This window comes from Drosophila takahashii, chromosome 3R (genome assembly GCF_030179915.1).
Source record: "Drosophila takahashii strain IR98-3 E-12201 chromosome 3R, DtakHiC1v2, whole genome shotgun sequence".
Lineage (NCBI taxonomy): Eukaryota > Metazoa > Arthropoda > Insecta > Diptera > Drosophilidae > Drosophila > Drosophila takahashii.
The window spans coordinates 7027579-7041871 of record NC_091681.1 but is presented as its reverse complement, the minus strand read 5'-3'; the positions used below and the strand labels follow the sequence as shown (position 1 = coordinate 7041871).

The window sequence follows — 14293 nt, the reverse complement described above, 5'->3', positions numbered from 1 at the left end:
ACTCGGCTAGTGATCCTGATCAAGAATATATATACTTTATGGGGTCGGAAACGCTTCCTTCTACCTGTTACATACTTTTGCACGAATACAATATACCCTTTTACTCTACGAGTAACGGGTATAATTATTGTCTATGTGTTCGTTTTTCGTTTCCCCTCCCTCACGTTTGAGCTTCGGAACTTTAATAATAACAGCATGCATTCTAAATATAGTTTGACGAACTAAAAAAAGCACAGACAATGGCCGAGCGGTTAGCCTTTCCATCCATTATACAATAATACCCATGTTCAATTCCTACATGAGGAAAGAATATTTTTTGTTTTCATAAATGAACATGCATTACAACTCAGCATACGTTTTTCAAATTGCATGTTGAATTTTCTCTAGTCCGTCTACATTTTGCATTACAATTTCGGAAAAGTATATTGAATTCGTAATGGAGACCCGAAGGTGATTCGGCCCTAGCATACTTTTCCCATTACTAGTAATGCAAATTGTCTCCCGACCACATTACAAGGCGGCCATGCCTATGGCAAAGTAATCCATGTTGTAATCCATTGTTTCTCTATTACGAGAGGAGAAGTAATGCATTCGTAATCCATTTTGTAATGGCAATTTTCGCCGCTGGGAAAGAGAACTAAGAGACGAAGAGCAAGCACCGATCAAAAACGGCAGCCGCGCCGCTCCTACAAGCCAAGGAGCGAAAGAGACCACCAGCGACGCGAGCAGCTCTGCCGCCAAAGTTTTCAGCAGCGCTGTCGCCGAAGTTTAAAACAGCGCTCTCGCGCAAAGCATCGCTGTCCCGGAGTTTTCGGCAGAATTAGGTCCCAGGAATCACGATCAGAAAAAGGGAAGGGAGTCGAAAGTAAACCAGCGAAGTGATCGGACGCGAAAGTGACAAGTAACCAGAGGACGCACATCGAGGCGCTCCCCTACGGGTGAGCATGGCCGCCGGCCAACAATGGAACTGCTAGAACCTTCGGAACAAATAAAAGGACGAATAGATCACCCCTCTTCTTTTCCTCGCGTACCCCGGGACCTTCAACTAGGACTCGTGCCTGATCCTTCTTCCTGTGACCGCTTGACCATTTCCGGGTACAGGCTTGAGCGCTGACCGCTGGATTATTCCGGGTACAGGCTTGAGCACGGGCCGCTGGACAATTTCCGGGCGCCGACTCGTGCACGCGCCGCTGGATTATTCCGGGCCGGACAGAGGCATTGGCCGCTGGAGCATTCCGGGCCACAGCAGTAGCCGCCGATAGCCCCGCTGGCTCCGCATAGTCCCTAACAACCCCACCTTGTTCGTTCCCCTCTAAGAAACCCCAGACAAATCATTGGCGTCTTATGTCTTGGCCGTCTCAGAATATTATAAATTTTGTGGGGAACTCTGGGCCGCTGAGGATCACCCCGGCCGTAGTAGCTTCTTTACAAGTGAAAAAATAAAAATTACCATTTAATGATTATTTGTAAGCGAAAAAAACATCGCTCAGAAATAATGATTATTATGTGAGCGATTTTATTTCTCTAAAAAATATCACTCAAAGTGCGATTGCAGCCGTTCTGTACGGAATTTTAGAAAGATTTAAATTTGTGCTTGTAGGTAGAACCACGGAGCACATATTGAATTAATAAAATAAGGTGTTTTCTTTGTATAAACTTTCGAAAACGCGGTTATTAGTTTACAAGAGGTATGCATAAATACAAAAAGTTGTGGCATCCTTAGGAATTTATGTCATTATATATTAGCAAAACGACTTGACAAGATGTTATGAACTATTCCACATAGATCCCACCCGACATATGGGTTGGGTGTTAGTGTGTTGGTCCCCCTTGCTGTAAGCACGAGTTCGATTCCCACAGAAAATTTTTTTTTGTGCAAAAACAACCGCTTCTTTAGCGGTTTATACAAAGAAAATTAATTTTTTTCTTAGCTTTAAAAATAACAGTGACGCAGTATACATTTTTTACTTTTTATATTTTTGTTTGATAGCTCAGACGCTCTTGTATTTATGGTGAAAAAATGAAAATTATCTGTCCAGCCAGTTTTTAGAAATAAAATAAAATAAGTGCAATACGGACGCGACAAAAATAGAACTGCAATATTGAAAAGTTTAGAAAAACCTTAAATTCTGCGAAACTGGAGGGCGTATTATTTTGGGTTTTTTTTCCAGAATACCTGCTGAGTAAGAGAACACATCAAAGCAAGTTCGGTGGCAAAACATTCAGCGTATTTTTTGCTAAAACTAGTGCAAAAATAAAATGTTGCAGAGCTATTATACGTGTTACTAAAGTTCGTACTGAAAGTTTGGTTAAATTATTTTAGCCTTATTCACCTCTTTCTAATAGAAACATAGTTTTTATATAGCTTGTTCTATGAAAATTATATGACAAAGTGGTTAGAGTTTAATTAAATTCTGCTAGTAAGTGCAGAAATTGTTAAAAAATATATCCCTTTTTAAAAAAAGTTAATCCCAGAAATATGTTGCACGTATAGAGTATTTTATTAAATTATGTTTTTAGTTGGAAAGGCTGTAAGGCCCATACAAATTTCTTATTGTCTGGTAATGGATGCATGGTGTATTTTGGAATCTGTAATGTAAAGAAGATTTATTCTCGAGCATATTGAAATAATTCTAAAGGACTTGATAAGTGTTTTCTCTCTGATAGCAAAATTTGTTGTAAATTATATAAATATTATTAAATAAAGTTCATGAAACGCAAGACATTCGACGTTTTTCATAGCTTCAAATAAAACAATAAACTTCACAAAAAAAATTATGAACAATTGTTTTCTAGTAATAAAAAATTAAAATTACGGACGCGACAGACTTTAAAATTTTTTTAAAAATATTAATGCGCTAATTTGTAGTGTCAAAAATTTGTATTAATTTGTTCCAAATATCCTTGCTTTAGGCATAAAAGCTGGTTTATATGTGTCGCAAATTGGACTAGTGAAAAGAAAAAATGAGGTCTTTTGATTACGGACGAGACATTAAAAATGTTTAAAAACAAAATTCAATGAAAACACCTAGTCCATTAATATTAAAGAAGTCTTAATTTTTCCTGATAGCACTTGCCTTAAACTAATTTGTAGGATTGGTTGCTTGATCTTAAGACTTCTACCTACAAGTGCACATTTAAATAATTGTAAAATTCCGCGTAGGACGGCTTCAATCACACTTTGAGTGATATTTTAAGCGAAATAATATCACTCACAAAATAATCATTATTTCTGAGCGATATTTTTTTCGCTTACAAAATAATCATTAAGTGGTGATTTTTCTTTTTTACCCAAAAAAAATAATCATTATTTTCGGTCCCTGCTTTTAAGCAAAATCAGAATTTAAAATTGATAAATCTTGACCGGCTTATATGATATTTGTTTCAAAAGTAAAAGTAAAAGTATTTTTCATCTAAATATTTTTATTGTTAATCCAAATTTTTTTCCTACTTTTCGTATATTTTCAAAACAAAGGGAAACGGTTAGTTCTTGACATACTCAAAAATAAATAATTTTTTCCGAAAAATAAACAAGAAAAATTATTTCCCTAGTCTAACCTTCCCTATTATAACACAGGCCGACAAAATGTGACATGGGTCGATGTCCAGGCCTGCCACCATTTTATTTCGATAAATTAGGCTATTCTAAGCATAAGTTGCCACTACGCCTATAGTCCATCAGCTCTGGTATTTGCGGTATCTTTAATTTAAGAAAATCACAAAATTTATTCGGCTTTTGGGATATATCTTCAAGAGTGGTCAACCAATTTTGGTAATCTTTTCCGAATTAAATAGTTACATGTCCCTTTTATACGGTCGTTTTGGAAATTCAATCTAACTCACCCACAAGAGGAGGTGGGCGCATTCAAAATTTTAAAGTCACAGCAAAGTTTAAAAATCTTCATTTGTGAACAGCGTTTAAAAATTAAATAAAAATATTTTCTTCTACAATGCATTTTTGATCCAAAGACACCTTATGTCCTTAATTTTTAGGACACGCATCAGGTTTTTGTGAATTGTTTTGGAATTTTTAAAATTGTTTTTCTTACTTTCTTCACAGTGACAATTCACAAACAGTGCCCAAACCTGTCACTATTTTACGTAACGCATAACTATTTTTGAGCACAAGTTACCCTTGCTTTAAAAATATTTATACATGGGCGTAAGTTAAAAGCTGGAGGGGGATTACACTTCAGGCATTTCAACCCCCAAAGATTAGTAGGCTACGCTCATGTGCTTATTTTCAAAGCAAAACTACTTAGATCGTTTAGAAATATGTTATTTAAAATTGTGACAGGTTTGGGCACTGTTTGTGAATCGTCACTGTGAAGGAAGTAAGAAAAACAATTTTAAAAATTCCTAAACAATACACAAAAGCCTGATGAGTGTCCTAAAAATTAGGGACATAAGGTGTCTTTGGATCAAAAATGCATTGTAGAAGAAAATATTTTTATTTAATTTTTAAACGCTGTTCACAAATGAAGATTTTTAAACTTTGCTGTGACTTTAAAATTTTAAATGCGCCCACCTTCTCTTGTGGTTCAGTTAGATTGAATTTTCCAAAACGACCGTATAAAAGAGACATGTAACTATTTAATTCGGAAAAGATTACCAAAATTGGTTGACCACTCTTGAAGATATATCCCAAAAGCCGAAGAAATTTTGTGATTTTCTTAAATGAAAGATACCGCAAATACCAGAGCTGATGGACTATAGGCGTAGTGGCAACTTATGCTTAGAAAAGCCTAATTTATCGAAATAAAATGGTGGCAGGCCTGGACACCGACCCATGTCACATTTTGTCGGCCTGTGTAATAGGTCTAACTTTATATATCGACGTGTTTTTGGGTCCTGATAACGGGAAAAACAGTCAAAGTTAGCGCAATTTTTGTTCTAACATGAGTAATTATTTCATTGTTTAATTTCATACTAACTTCTTGCCTCTAAGCGTTTATGAGCGCTTTAAGATGCTGAACCATGGACGAAAGGTGAACTTTGTTGACACCATGTTTCAAATGCTCGAGAAGTACTCGAACAACTTGGAGGAGTTAATTCGGGAACGCACCGAGCAACTGGACATTGAACGAAAGAAGACTGAACAGCTGCTGAATCGCATGTTGCCAAGGTAAAGTCCCGTCACTGTGCCACTACGTTCTATATCAATCAAAAGAAAAAACAAGAGTGAACGCTATAGTCGGGTTGGTGTCCCGACTATCTAATACCCGTCACTCGCCTAAAGGAAGTGCGAGGGAGATGGATATATAACATTTATTTGATTGCGTATAACTTTTTAATGAATGGTCCGATTTGAAAAATGTCTTCTACATTTCGATAGGTATAAATATACACAACAAATTGCATTTATAATTCTCGGAAATCTTTAAAGATGTGGGCGCAGGACCCATTTTAAAATCGTTAGTGGGCGATTGTGGGCGTTAGAGGGGGCGTGGCGCTCGGCTGAAATAAACTTACGCTGCGTAGGAAGCCCAAGAATATGTGTAGAAAATCTCAACCTTCTAGCTTTTGTAGTTTCCGAGATCTCAGCGTTCATACGGACGGACAGACGGACGGACGGCCGGACATGGCTATATCGACTCGGCTAGTGATCCTGATCAAGAATATATATACTTTATAGGGTTGGAAACGCTTCCTTCTCCCTGTTACATACTTTTGCAGGAATACAATATACCCTTTTACTCTACGAGTAACGGGTATAAAAAGGGAGGGTGGTTGGCCCCTTTTTCTTTTGTATGTGGACAGTACCACATTGATTGCAAAGCCCCTTGCTTCCACACACAAAAAAAAAACTTGGTAAAATCAACTGTAATAATTGTCAAACGGGCCCCAACCAGCAAAATTGTCAATTCTACTAAGTAAATAGTCATTTTACAACAACAAAATACACACAATTAGCAAAGACACAAACCCAAAGCAAAAACAAAATACACGTAACTATTTTAATAGTTACGTAACTATCTTTGTTGGTCAATTTTACCAAGCAAATTTTTTTGTGTGCAATATTTATAATTGCACAAAATAGATCCCACTTTGAAAGCAGTGGCATAAAATCCGTTAAATTTTGGCTTTTTGAGAAAAATACAAGAGAGAACGCTATAGTCGGGTTGGTGTCCCGACTATCTAATACCCGTCACTCAGCTAAAGGGAGTGCAAACGCTGTACTCGGGTTGGTGTCTCGACTAATAATCGTAACTCAGCCAAAGGGAGTGCGAGGGAGATAGATATATATTGACAATTTTGAATGCGTATAACTTTTTAATGGATGCTCCGATTTGAAAAATGTCTTCTACATTTCGATAGGTATAAATATACACAACAAAATTGCATTTATACTTCTCGGAAATCTTTAAAGATGTGGGTGCAGGACCCATTTTAAAATCGTTAGTGGGCGATTGTGGGCGTTAGAGGGGGCGTGGCGCTCGGCTGAAATAAACTTGCGCTGCGTAGGAGGCCCAAGAATATGTGTGGAAAATCTCAACCTTCTAGCTTTTGTAGTTTCCGAGATCTCAGAGTTCATACGGACGGACAGACGGACATGGCTAGATCGACCCGGCTAGTGACCCTGATCAAGAATATATATACTTTATGGGGTCGGAAACGCTTCCTTCTAGCTGTTATATACTTTTGCAGGAATACAATATACCCTTTTACTCTACAAGTAACGGGTATAATAATGCTACTTTTGCAGACTGGCCCTTTGGACGAAATCCTACTTTTAGACTTTAAAAACGCTATCGCTTGGTCATCTACGGTCTAATAAAATTTTTTTTCTCGTAATCGGCCATGGAAAGACAGATTTTTCTGCTTTTGAACCATGAAAATTGTCTTCCGCTCGCAGGATAAAAATGATTTTGTGTTTTCTTTTCAGCGCGAATATACGGCGAAAGAGTGGTAACATTGACAAAATAGGTATGAGGTAAAATATTGGAAGACAGGGGCTTTGCAATCAATGTGGTACTGTCCACATACAAAAAAAAAAAAAGAGAAAACGCTATAGTCGGGTTGGTGTCCCTTAGTGATCCTGATCAAGAATTAATATACTTTATTGGGTCGAAAACGCTTCCCTCTCCCTTTTACTCTACGAGTAACGGGTATAAAAAGTGGGTGGCCGGGTTGATATGGAACGTCTCTTATCTGTTTAAAATATATATCAATTCCTATGGCCAGCTCTGTTGCTGAAAAACTGAAGATGGGCTTGGCCGTCGACCCGGAAGAATTTTCCGACGTGACCATATACTTTAGCGATATTGTTGGTTTTACAACAATCGCCGCACATTGCAGTCCCGTGCAGGTTGTGGATTTGCTCAACGATCTCTACACGATCTTCGATGCCACGATCAATGCCTATAATGTGTATAAGGTAAGTGGATATATTTTTATTACACAGAACAACTGAAAATTTAGCTTTTTTTTAATATTACGAGGTGTGGAATATATTCTAATAATTAAAAATTTTTCGTTTCAATGACACATTTTAGTTTTTTATGTTTTCCTCGCAACGCCAGATTTTTATTGGTTTTAAATAATAGCCAATTATAAGTATAGAAGTTAAGATCTACTTAATTTAATCTGATTAAAGGAGAGACAAGTATTTAATTTTATGCCACTTCTTTGGATAGGTGGAGACAATCGGTGATGCCTATATGGTGGTGAGCGGTCTTCCCGTGAAAATACCTGATCATGCCGAGCAGATAGCTACCATGGCCTTAGACCTGCTGCATCAGAGTGGTCGCTTTAACGTGAAGCATCTGCCCGGAGTTCCGCTCCAACTTAGAATTGGCCTCCATACAGGTCCCTGTTGTGCCGGGGTGGTTGGTCTTACGATGCCGAGGTATTGTTTATTTGGAGACACCGTCAACACGGCCTCGCGAATGGAGTCAACCGGTAATTGTTGAATAGCTTTCTTGATAGCCAACTTTCACGCGAATTAATCATTATTTTAGGATCCTCTTGGCGCATCCATATGTCCCAGGAGACAAGGGATCGACTGGAGGCTCGTGGCGGCTATGCCATCGAGCCAAGGGGTCTTATCGACATTAAGGGCAAAGGCATGATGAACACCTTTTGGCTGCTGGGGAAAAAAGGATTCGATAAGCTGCTGCCAGCACCACCGCCTATTGGGTGAGCATATATCAATCAGTAGTCATTTTGAAAGAGACTATGCCTTTTGTAATGACGTAAGTAATGAAGCTTAGTTCGACAAACCAGTTTATATACCCTTGCAGATCGTTTCTATGACAGCTATATGACCAAGAACTCCAGAGTACTAGAGAATATCATTAAAATCAAAGATCTACAATTATCTCACCCTTTCCGTAGTAGCTATTTAATCGACCGATTTTGTTTAAATTTTTTTAAAAATTCTGAAATGTTAAAAAATGTATATTTCCAAAAATTAAAGATCGAATAAAAACACCTCTTAACGAGGTTAAAAACTAGTGTCGAGGTGCGACCTTCAACATACAAAAGTTTTGATATTAACATTTGTGACGAAAAATTATTACACTCGTCATTAAATACACTTTCTAAAATTTTCTCATTCGGCCCGCCCTAGCAAACTATTCCAGCCTTATTTTTTACTTTCACAGGCACTTTCAATTGCAGCGTGCCGAAGAGGAAAAGATGGCTTACAAATTTATCCTATAAATGTTTTCCCGCTAAACTAGCGAGTTTTTCCAAAAGTGGTAGAACTAATGTTTCATATAACGAGCGGTGTAACACCATAAAAAATTTTCAGGACTTTAAACCAAAGTTTTGGGACAGACTGACAAACAGAATTAAATTATTATTTTTGGAAGAAGAAGAAAATCTTGTATTGGGTATCGAGCATCGTATTTTATCATATGACTTCTCATTCGACAGGTAGCGCGAGGCGCATTTATCCCCACCGGACCCAACAGCTCCAAATTTCGAAATTTTCACTTTCACCGCTCTCTCTTCCAAGCCAATTGATTTTCTTAAAGTCTTGGTATTTAATCCATTACAATTTTGCGATACCTTTCGATTACGATCGGACCATCACAGCAGATTTTTATTTCTTCCACACACTCTCCTGGTGCGCTTCGTCACTACGTGGACTGCCGTCCACAGTGATATCAAAAAGTTAAAACAATACAATTTTAGGATCAGTTTGACTTTACCATTTATAATCAAACTTTGTTAATTGTTATGTAATCAAATGTTTCAATCCTACTGCTGCATTCCTTCAATTCAATTAGAGAGTCGCACGGGTATGTTGAAACTTATTTTATTTTAGCTGTATAGTAATCACTTTTCAATGGTCTTCCACAGATTGGATGAGTCCCTGATACGCAACTCGATAACCCTGAAGGCGCAGGCCAACAAATCTCGGACGAGCACTAATCCTTCATCTTCCCAGAGCTCCTCTCTGGCTGGGGAATCCGTAGAGGTAAAGGTTGAGATAACCCCACCTACCAACGCAGACCTGGGTTCCGGCGCCAATCTCCCCAACTCGTACTCCCTGGACTCCAATTCCACCAATACAATTAGCCCCAATGCGACCCTCTGTCCGGAGTTTCCGGGAAAGACGACGCCCAGCAGTACAAGTCCTCAGTCACGCAAGCTCTCCGAACTGACGCCGGATAATCTGCTCAACCCGAACAGCTTCAATCGGCTACCCAATTCCACGGGAGGTTCCAGTTCCCGCCTGTACAAAAAGATCGAGGAGATGATGGACCTCAGCTCGCCATACAATCATTACAAATGCCTCAGTCCCAGCGAGAGTAATCTTACGCAGTTCTACGATGGCAAATACCTATATGGCAGTGCGGGGGGCGGAGCGGGAAGCGGCCAGGGGGGCGGCGGCGGCTGCCCCTCGATAGTCGGAACCGGAAGCGCCTGTGGGGGAGCTGCCGCCCGGTTCGACAGCAAGCCCGGCTCCACTCGCCTGCTGCGTCGGCAGTTCAGCTTGGATCGCGATGACCAGCAGGCGAAGGGAGAGCAGCAGCACCACCAGCACTCCCTGCAGGCCACAACTTACTCGGCCTTAGTGGGGGGTGGTGGTGGGGGGGTAAAGAGCTCTATGTTGGACATACCCCTCTTGCACGACACCTCCAGAAGTCCCAAGGGTACGCTGACGCGGGCCCACAAGCAGAACTCCGCCTCTATCACCCAGGATCTGGAAAAAATTGAGGAAATCCCGCTGTCGCCGGCCTCCTCGCAGCACCACAGTAGCCTGGACAGCAACCTCAACCGCAGTCCGCCCTCGACGCTGGAGGCGCAGTCGCCGCCTCTCCCGCCCATCAGTCCGCCCCAGCTCTCCGCTCCCACATCGCCGGCTCCTTCCAGGACCTTGAATCGGATTTTCAGCCACGGCAGCAATAGTGCCAACAGTGGCTCCCAGTCCCAAGAAGCGGCCAACAACAATAATGGCACCCAACCAGGGCCAGAGCTAACCCTCAATGTGGATCAGCTGCTGAGCAGATAGGGCACAATCTAAGGTCTCCAAGATAGGGGGCCGATCAAAGCTTTAGGTCTCATCCGAACCCAGTTTGAATGTGCGAGTGTGTGAATGGGCGGGATGTCGTATGAGGGAAATGTGTCCTTACATCCTTGCTCCACTGACGAGTTTATAACAGATGCGATACAAAAATGTGACTCAACTGGCACAAATTAATTTCAGTCGTTTAATTATTTTAACAAAATTATCTTAAATTGCTTTGCGTGTTTTCCAAAAGTATGGCATTGACTTTGTTTCAATAACACTGTGCAACATCTAAAATTTTCCTCGATGGATGCTTTTGAAACACAGGGCGGCAACGCTACTACTATTTTGACCGCAGCTGTATACTTTTATGTTTTTGACTTTGTTTTCTAGAATTTGTTTCTTCCTTTAAAAAAATCGCAAAATCGAGGTAAAATTAAAAAGCATTCATATTGTTCCACAGTGTAATTGATCGTTTGTTCTTAGCTTTACCCAGAAATAATGGCTAAAATAAATAACAAATATTTAACGATATCTTCAAATTTGTTGCACTTTATTAGAGATTATGATGCTTTAAACATTACTCTTAACTTTTTCTTGGGTAAAAAACTTTTTCTTGGGTAAAAAGGTAGAGCGAGATCTAGCTGAAAAGTGTCCAGGATTACATTTCCCCATCGATTTTAACCAGCCCGTAAAGTGCGGTGTGAATATGTGAATGTAAATGATTTGCAAAAGTTGTGATGTGGAACGCAAAGTACCTCGATGCACACCAGCATGGTTCCAGCTGCAAATGAAAGTACAATTTAGTTGAGCATTAGTTAAAAACGGTTCTAGTACCCAAGTCACTGTCCATTGTCCATATTAAGAAATAGCGATACGGCAAATCGAATACAAAGTCCCTTTTAATTTTTAAGATGCGAATGAACGCGGATTAGCTAACTTTACTGTATGTTAACAAAGTAGCAAAATCGAACTAAATTAATTCAGAGAATATTTGAAATTAATAGTTTATGGAAATGCTTAATTTATTAAATCGAAACGTTCTAGCATATATCCATTTACTGGTCCGACAAACATAGAAAAAGGCCAGGTTCGTCTTTCCGTTTCTACGCAAACTGGCCTCTTAGTTGCAAAGCATTCTGGATGAAACATTCTTAAAGTCTTCTTTCTACTTTAGACATTACATACTTAAGAAGAATGGGTTCGGTGGACCCAAAACATACAAAAACTAAACAAAATGGGTTAAATCTATATTTTTTTTAGTTTTATTTATTGTTATACTTTCACCTTTCTTACAAAAATAAATCAAATTAAAAAACAAAAAAAATTTTCGCCCTTGAACTGAGAAATTTTTTTCTATTTTCACGACAAATTTGCCATAAATTCAAGGCAGGTGACCATAAAATAACTTTGTAGGGTTAAATTTTACATTTTTCTAATATTTAGGGTAATATTTTTCGATTTGCTTCGTTTTGACCTTTTCTGAATCCAACGGCGAACTGCCCTAATTTTTTTCCTAATATTTTTCCAAATACATGGGCAATTCGACTTAAAAATCACTCCAAAAGTGTGAAATTCGGTAGCCCAGCGGTCTAATCACTTGCGCTTTCAACTTTGCTACATGAGGACTAAGGTCGTGGGGTTGTGGGTTCGAACCCTGTGTGATGCAACTTGATTTTTATGTTTTTTTTTTTTTTAAAACGTAATAATACTAAGGACATTTTTTCGTCCGAATTTTAAATTAATGTAGTCATCAAACCTTAAAAACGTATGGGAATTCTGAGTTAAAAGCATACTTTGTGTTTGCGGGCAAAAACTAATTGTCGCCCTAATTGTCACAGTCGTCAGGAAAAAAGTATACGGTTTAGTTGCCTTTAGTCAAATTATAACGTAGACCTCAAGAAAATAAGATGTGAGAGAGAGTTTGTACGTCGCCTTGCGCGATGGGTCTGTGGTGCAGCGGTAGGACGTTAGACTCTGAACCGAGAGGTCGTGGGTTCGATTCTCGGAGTGACCAAAAGTAAGTTGTTTTTTCTCCTCATATTTATTTCCCTAATTCGTTTACAAATATGATTTTTCAGTTCTAACGGTTGTGCTGTATAGGTCGGCCCCCCTTAACGCAGCGCCCATATAGCTACACACCAATACAATAACATGAAACGGCGTCCTCCGCCAGTGTTGTTTAATTAAAGCAGTCCCAGTTCTCAGAATATACACGATTGAAATACATGCTCCCCAAATTCAGCAAAGCATGCTTAAACACGATTTTTTTTAATTTGTCTATTTTTAGGGCATTTGCCTTTAAAAACAGAAAATTTGCCCTTACTTTCAGAAAAATACGCCTTAAACTAAGGGCAAATCACCTTAAAAACAGGAAAATGTTTCTCAATTCAAGAAAAATCACCCTAAATTAAACCAAATTTCCATAAGGTTTTTTAGAAAAATTTTTCTTAATCCACGGGCGAAAAGTCAGTTTTTTAGGGTGATTTAGGGTAAAAATTTCTATGAGTGTACTTTTACACAAATACAATATACCCTTTTACTCTACGAGTAACGGGTATAATTATCAATAGGAACTCGACATTTTTTTGCATTTACACGTTTGTGTCGATTTTTTTAGCTCAACGAATAATTGGACAAACGCTAAATACAGTTTTGGAGCTTGCTGAAACTTGGGTTTTTGGGTATTGTAAATTTTTTTTATAACTAAGAGGAAAGCCATGTCCGTCTGTACGTCTGTCCGTCCGTATGAACGCTGAGATCTCGGAAACTATAAAAGCTAGAGGATTGGTATTTGGCATGAAGATTCTTGGAGTTCTTACGCAGCGCAAGTTTGTTTCAAGAAGGTGCCACGCCCACAATCCCTTATATACGATTTTAAAAAATTAAATATTTTGGAAAAGTAAAAATGCAGTTTTACTGTGTTTATCAATACCTACCGAAATGTAGAAAAAAATTTTCAAATCGGACCATTCGTTTAAAATTTATGCGTGATCAAAGCTTTCTCCCTCGCACTCCCTTTACCTGAGTAACGGGTATCGGGGCACCCGACTATAACGTTCTCTCTTGTTTTTGTTCAGTTTGTGTGGGTTTTCGATACAATTAAATAGAAGCTAAACGTAAATAGGTAACCTACTAAGAAATATGTGTACATGATGTTCCTTTTTAAAATCAAAGAAATAATTAGAACTTAGTTCAAGTTGGAACTAGTAAAGAGAGATAATTAAATAAATAAAAAAATATTTATGGAATAAGCATCGCATACGTGAATTTAGTTTTCTAAAGACAATCGTTGTTAATTTTAAATGAAAACATACTGTATGGAAAACGAGGATTCTCCATGGAAACGAGAAGGGTATTTTTCCATGTCTATGATATATTTTATAACCGCTCTACGATAGCTTAGTTGTAATGTAGTCTACTCGCATCCTGGGTGTAATTGTCGAAGATAAATAAAAAAAAAATAATTTTTGTATGTAAAACTTTAACTCGCTATAAAAGGTAAACGCGAGCTAAGCCAGAGAAACCCAAATGGGTTTTAGCTTATTTCGATGAGTTCTTTCCGCCCATGAAATCAGAATTGCGGTTACATTTTTCATGTTGCACTGTGATATTAAAGAAATACGTGGAAAACGAGGATTTTTATATAAGAAGTGTTTTTTATTATCTTGATTAGTATTCCACCTATTTGAAAAAATTGATACGGATATCGAAAATATTGTCTACATATAATTTTTTCAGATTTTAAAAAAAAAAAGTCAAAAAAGGCCGAAAAAAATAATAGCACCACTTCCGTTTTTTTTAAATAAAACGTTACGATGCGCTAATATT

At 38.4% G+C, this 14293-nt stretch overlaps 1 protein-coding gene across 1 annotated transcript in view; it reads left to right on the top strand.

The window, feature by feature from the left end:
* The window catches only part of LOC108060248 (uncharacterized), a 275381-nt gene extending 261905 nt beyond the window's left edge, over positions 1–13476 (top strand). Inside the window, exons 10-15 of the mRNA XM_044394777.2 lie at positions 4949–5125; positions 7186–7378; positions 7638–7902; positions 7962–8139; positions 9237–9248; positions 9310–13476. Of these exons, the coding sequence (XP_044250712.1) occupies positions 4949–5125; positions 7186–7378; positions 7638–7902; positions 7962–8139; positions 9237–9248; positions 9310–10465 (1981 nt within the window). The 3' untranslated portion in view covers positions 10466–13476. The remainder of the gene's footprint in view (positions 1–4948; positions 5126–7185; positions 7379–7637; positions 7903–7961; positions 8140–9236; positions 9249–9309) is intronic.
* The last annotated feature ends 817 nt before the right edge of the window (positions 13477–14293 follow it).